The 6,000-nt window shown below is 40.4% G+C and overlaps 1 protein-coding gene across 3 annotated transcripts in view; it reads right to left on the bottom strand.

Annotated features, from left to right (window-relative positions):
* Positions 1-5,725, bottom strand: part of LOC306862115 (transcription factor COE1-A-like) — a 130,035-nt gene extending 124,310 nt beyond the window's left edge. For all 3 annotated transcript variants that reach the window (XM_079404755.1, XM_079404753.1, XM_079404754.1), the window contains exons 1-4: positions 5,528-5,725; positions 4,916-5,072; positions 4,047-4,110; positions 2,953-3,008 (exon numbers count right to left, since the gene is read on the bottom strand). In XM_079404755.1, the coding sequence (XP_079260881.1) occupies positions 2,953-3,008; positions 4,047-4,110; positions 4,916-5,072; positions 5,528-5,661 (411 nt within the window). In that variant the 5' untranslated portion in view covers positions 5,662-5,725. The remainder of the gene's footprint in view (positions 1-2,952; positions 3,009-4,046; positions 4,111-4,915; positions 5,073-5,527) is intronic.
* Between the last annotated feature and the right edge of the window lie 275 nt (positions 5,726-6,000).

Genomic DNA, 6,000 nt, shown 5'->3' on the forward strand with positions numbered 1-6,000 from the left:
TGGCTAAGTTTAGCTCAAGCTCAAGTTAGCTCAAGCTAAACAATGTACATCTCGTTCTGCATCTTAAAAACATAAACAATCCAGGAGGTAATGAGAGAGGAAAAGGAAAAGTAGGAAAGATGAGGGAGGAATGTGGGAAGTCTGCTGTCTCTGCGCTATGTTTGTCAGATGTGTCGGCGCTGAATCTGCTGATCACAGTTTTAACTGTCAAACTCACACCTAAAAGCCCCATCACGTCCCCGGCTCCTCCTTCTGTGCACCATTATGAGTAACAATCCCAGTATAAAGGTGTGATTTTCGCCAAACCTGTGAAGTGCAAATCCCACTCCACTGCCAATTCTAAAGATTCCATTACTGTCTACACAAATACTAACGTTAACCTTGGTATAGCATCGACAATACTGCTTGTCGTAATCTGAACCATTTGTGATGTTTCTGAACTCTGAACTCAATCCAGGAAGTCTAAACTTTTCTTGACAGGTGACTAAGTGATTGAGTTGACCAATGAAAACTGTGGGGCAGGGTTTGCACTTTACTATTCCTTGAATTAGCATGCTAGAATCTTAGTATGTGAAGTATTCTTCCCTCAGCCGCCTAAACTCAAGTATTCCGGGTTAAATACAAGTTGAAAGCATGAAAAACAAAACAATACAAAACAAAACAGAAATGCGCTACAGCTCAGCATGTCAGATTCAGAGCACGTATGCTAACCGCTAGGCCCCTGCTAAAACAACAGATGCAGTAAATTAGCACTATAGCTTGAAATGTAAAACACTGAGATGTTTACAGTATATTCTGAATCTAATAATTTGCCTGTGACAGTAACTACCAAAATAACAAGCGTCTTCATGCAACTGTTACGCAGTTGCACTCGTAAATCAGTCTCGCCACAGAATAATAAGCTCTGTACCCGCAGTATAACAGCAAATCTGGACACTAATTACACTCCAAGCTAAAGCTGTTTTAGCCACCGTAACATAAACAGAGTGTAAGTGTTTTAGCCTTGCTAGCATTGCGAAACACAGAAGCAGCCTCTGTGATTAGCATTTGTTCCCACAGCCACTTAGAAAGTAACAGTTTTGCTAACAAATTCGAATCAGCGCTGCGCTCTAAAGTTGTGGTGTTCAGTGATTCGGCCAGGAATCCATACGATTGGGAACTTCGCGCAAAGGTCACAACTTGGTTTGAAAGTGACTTTCTGTGTGAGCTGGGCATCATACTTCGTTGATGATAGACAATGGACCTTTCGGCCTGCAAAATTTCATTAATGTCGCACCTTAACTCACTCCACAGCCCAATAACTAGCATCTCAAGACTGCTTCTGAGTGATTACAGAAGGCCGATGGGGATATAGAACATCACAAAAGATTACTCAGGTCGTCTGTAACCCGATAACAACTGCCAGCGGAGTAACATCCGCACTCCCTTCTCAAGAGTGTCTCCTCTTCAATCTGAAAGCTTGTTTTTAGCCCGAGCCGCAACATGGGCCGAGACACCTGTAGGTGTCCTGTGGTCAGCCGGTATCCAGGTCTCATTTCACCCTCTCAACAGGTCTGACTGCCCCAGAGTGAAACCACATCTGATCCCGAACTCTCTCTCGCTCTCATTCACCTGAGGAAATCAAAGACAACAGCCGACCGAGCTATTGGCGCAGTAAATATATCACTCGCTACGGTGCTTTTTGAGCTGTTACAAGGTAACTAGCTGTCTTGTTGTTGGAGAACGGGATTTGATATCCTCCGACTGCCGTTACACATGTTCCCCAATCTTTAAGTGTAGTTCTAAGCGGGTCCCTTTAGCGAGTGATTTAACCATAGGTTGTCTTCACATCTGAAAGTTTCCCGCACACAATGCGGCAGCAAAGGGGATCGCAATCTCATTCCTTGTGACTTCTATTACACGTGTTGTAATACCTGCGCAAAAATAATGAATACAAGTGCTAAATATATTCCGAGAAGACTGACATGAAAACTGCCGGCAAACAACTACAAAAGATTTGTGAGGGGAAAGCCGAGGCATCTGGGTGATTATTTTTTTAACTTGACACTGATAAACAGCGCTCTAGCGACACTTCGCTCAAAAGTGCCATGTCCTCCCACGAAGTGCAGCAATCAGATAGTTAGGAAACAACAGCTCTTCTATCTACTGCCAGACTAGTGCTGTCAAAGTGGCAGCTACTGGGGTTTAATGCGCTTTGATGTTTCCCGCCACGCAACTTAGGTGGGAGGGAGAGGGAGCTGCCGCCCGCAGGTAAGTTAGCGACCGTTAGCGAAGTGTAAAGAGCCTAGCGTGGAGCCTTTCCCAGTTTGCAGCAGGCGGCTAATAAACACGGATATATTTCTCTTTGACAAAAGCTAATCGCTAATTCCCATGACATGCTAATTAGGGCTGATCCAAGGTCAGAAAAAATAAAAAAAACACTAGTTATAAACCATCCAGACACTAGCCCAGGGCCACACATGTCTTCAGTGACAGATAAAATCAAACAGGAAACAGGAAACAGGCAACACTAATAATGTAGCTCTGCCGTATTGTACATACTAGAAATGAAACAAGCCAGAGTTCAGAAGAAAGCAGCCGAGCATGACATGTGAGCCACACCAACGGGCAACACAAACATGTTCACGAAATGCCAGAAAGGGCTATGAAAATTGTAGCAAAAAAAAAACTGATAAGAAAAATCTGGGTGCCCTAAAAATACACTCTGTGCCGCACAGTTACAACACCAAACAAACTTTCAAACCGTCGCGCACAAAAAGTCCAAAAGAGGCCACAGGAAATCCTATGATGCATGTAAAAATGTGACACTGCCCCTGGGAGATACGCTGTGAGATTCATCTGTACGGGGCACAAACAGTTCAACCCTTAGCATGTCCTGATGGCCCAACATGTATGAATTAGCCTCTGGTGACATGCGCAGATGGTGGTGCACGGGACGAGATGAACCCTTACCTGTTTAGTCATGGAGTCAATTAGTCTCACATAAAAATCCTGCTCTGTTCTGATGCCTGGAACACAGAGAAACTTGGCATCAGCATGTGCTTTTCATTACATCTTCCACAAACACATTCACATTCATTATCTCTAAATCGGCCATTGCAATGCACTGTAATTGCACCAAGCAATGCTCCTGAAATAACACTTGTATTGTAATATGTCCACATATTAAATTAACAATATGTGCGGTACATGTAAAACAAAGTTTTATTTTTTTGTATACTATATTTATAGAGGGAGATATATTAAATAACTAAATAACTATTATTTTTAGAGAAGATATTTTGTGATGGAAAAATGTATATGTAGCCTAATTATAGCTTTAACACTGCCCACATATCATAATTAACAGTTTATTTACTACTTTCTAATTATTATTTATATGGTTAATTCTTTATGAAAATACATGATGCATGATTGAATTTAAAAATGAATATGCTTAAGTTTAATTACTTAAATTAAAATGCCAAAGTCATGACGTGCCATGAGTTTTCAACCACTTTGAATTTAAATACTGATGACTAAAATCAAAACTGAAAATGACAGAAATGATTGCGATGGAAATGAAAACTTTAGTGCACAATAAGCTTGAGAGGTGGCAGAACTAACAGCTGGTTTATTTCGAAAGTGACCAGATGACAAATGATAGACAGGCTGTCAGATTCCACGCTAATGAACATGATCAATTCACACTCACTCCAAGAAAAACACATTAACAATTAATATCGCGTGGTTGGAAATGGCTTTCTAATTGATTTAAACCTTGAGTGAATTATTAATGCTTTAAAATCAAACTGATTCGTTGTGAAGAGCCACGCTTTGATTTGAAGAAAGTAAATGAGAATTAGTTGGTGTCGAGGAGTCAATGACTGATTGCGTTTAATTGTTCAGACAGAAACAGTCTCGATCGGTTAAATTATTGATTTCAATCACTGCCAATCTTCGTCAAGTTGAGATCTCTAATGACAGCACCTGCTACCGTTGCTATTTTAGTGCAATGAATTGCAAATCACGATCAATGAAAGTGCGCAAATAGGAGCATGTCTTACCGTTGCTGTAGAGAAGTTGCAGTCTGTAATGTATGCCATTGTTTGTCTTTTCACCTGTAGTCTCCTGGGCATGAAAATAATATTACAGCAGGTCTCAAAATCATACTCTACATAGGTACTAATGGCGCTTATAAAATGATATCGTTTGGGCCTGTTCAATAAAATCAGCTTTAGCGCAAATACTGTTTTTCTTAAAAAAGCAAAAAAATAAAACGGAATTATTAATTGAATTTAATGCATGAGGTCAAATTAATTTATTCTTAGCTGTATTATGTTATGTCACTATAGCCTACTACATACCTAGTCAGTTAGTTATAGGCCATTACTACTTCTATAACATTGTTTTATTATGTCTACATGTATATAAATGCATGCCATAAATTTTTATATTAATGTAAATTATGCTCTATTCAAATGGTTGAAAAATTATGTTAAGGCGGCTGAAAAAAATGCAGCTTATTGAGATTTGAAGGCATGCAAAATTAACAGACCTACTCTCGAATTTTATTTATAAACGTAAGAAATGCATATTAAACCTTAATCTTAAATTTGAAATGAATCTGTGTTAGCATCATATTAAATAACTATTTAATTTAAATAACTATCTGATTGCATTCCTAAAATGTTTATTTCAAGGTAATATTGCAATCATTTTGATTATACTGATCACATATTATTTCAATAGGCCATGTTCACATGTTAATTATTTCAACGGTTTTCAAATGTGCATGATTTTGCTGTTTACTAGTCACATAATATGCACTTTTAAAATGACAAAAATATAAAGGCATATGCGATCGTATTTAGTGCTCCGGTGACATCGTGGTGCTGAAAATCAGTTTTTGAAGAAGCTCGTTCAGGAAACTCACCTTCTCTTTTTCCACAAATCCGATAAAAGAGGTTCTCTCAATTTCCACCGGCTGTCCTTGTCGGTCATAAAGGGCTAAAACGAAGTGGAAGAAGTTGGATTTGCGAAGATTCGAGGGCGGCTGTTTCTCGAAGTGCGCCCGGGCCAGTCCCACTCCACTGCGGGGAAGACACGCAGAAAGGCCCGTGTTAAAAACATCCTTCAGATATTAGACGTAGGCTATGTGTTATTGAAATAAAAATGGATGTTTAATTTCTAATCCAACTGATTTGAGAATTAAAAATGACCATACATGTGCGAAATCTTAAATCATTTATTATTTTTATTATAATTATTATTAGGCAATTAGTATTCTTATTATTTCTCCAGCAAGTTCAATCCAGTGGTCTTAGGACCTCCAGATGTGACTGCATGCAAAAGAAGGTAAGCTTTGGCAAAGTACCAAAACTTTGCATCCAAAGGAACTCAAAGCTCACTAAACGACAAAGCAAAGCGCATCAAAGGCTTAATCCTCCACAATCCGGATCGAGTTTCCTCAAAACAAACGCCAGCAGCACGATCGGTCCACGCTCCGTGGGAGGTGATCGCAGTCGCAGCCCCGGGGGTCTCTTACCTCTGCGCGGCCGTGTTCGCATCCAGCACCCCGGCGCCTTGCATCCATGTTCGGACTGCGTTCATGCCGGCTCCGATGGGCTCCTCTTTCAAAATACTCCCACTCCTTTGGATGCTCTCCTGAATCCCAAACATGAAAGCGGGATCTCTCGCACTCTCTTCCCGTTGGTAGTGTTCTCAGGTGCCCACCTCCCGTGCGTAAAAGAGAGAGGGAGCGAGCGCGAGCGCTTGAGAGAAAGAGAGAGATGGGAAGGAGTTTGGAAACCAGGACAGATCCCGGTGTCACCAAGACGCAAAGTGGAAACAAAAAGCAAGACGTCTTTTCTGTGCTCCTGATAATGTTTCCTGGGAGCAGCTGGTGCGATCAAGCTGATCTCATATCAAATGTCATCATGACCTAACAACTTTTCTCCTCTTGTCTTCTTTTTTTTTTTTTGCTTCAGTTCTTTCTTTGTCAGGACAAAAAAGAAACTC

This window comes from Barbus barbus, assembly GCF_936440315.1.
Source record: "Barbus barbus genome assembly, chromosome: 43".
Classification (NCBI taxonomy): Eukaryota; Metazoa; Chordata; class Actinopteri; order Cypriniformes; family Cyprinidae; genus Barbus; species Barbus barbus.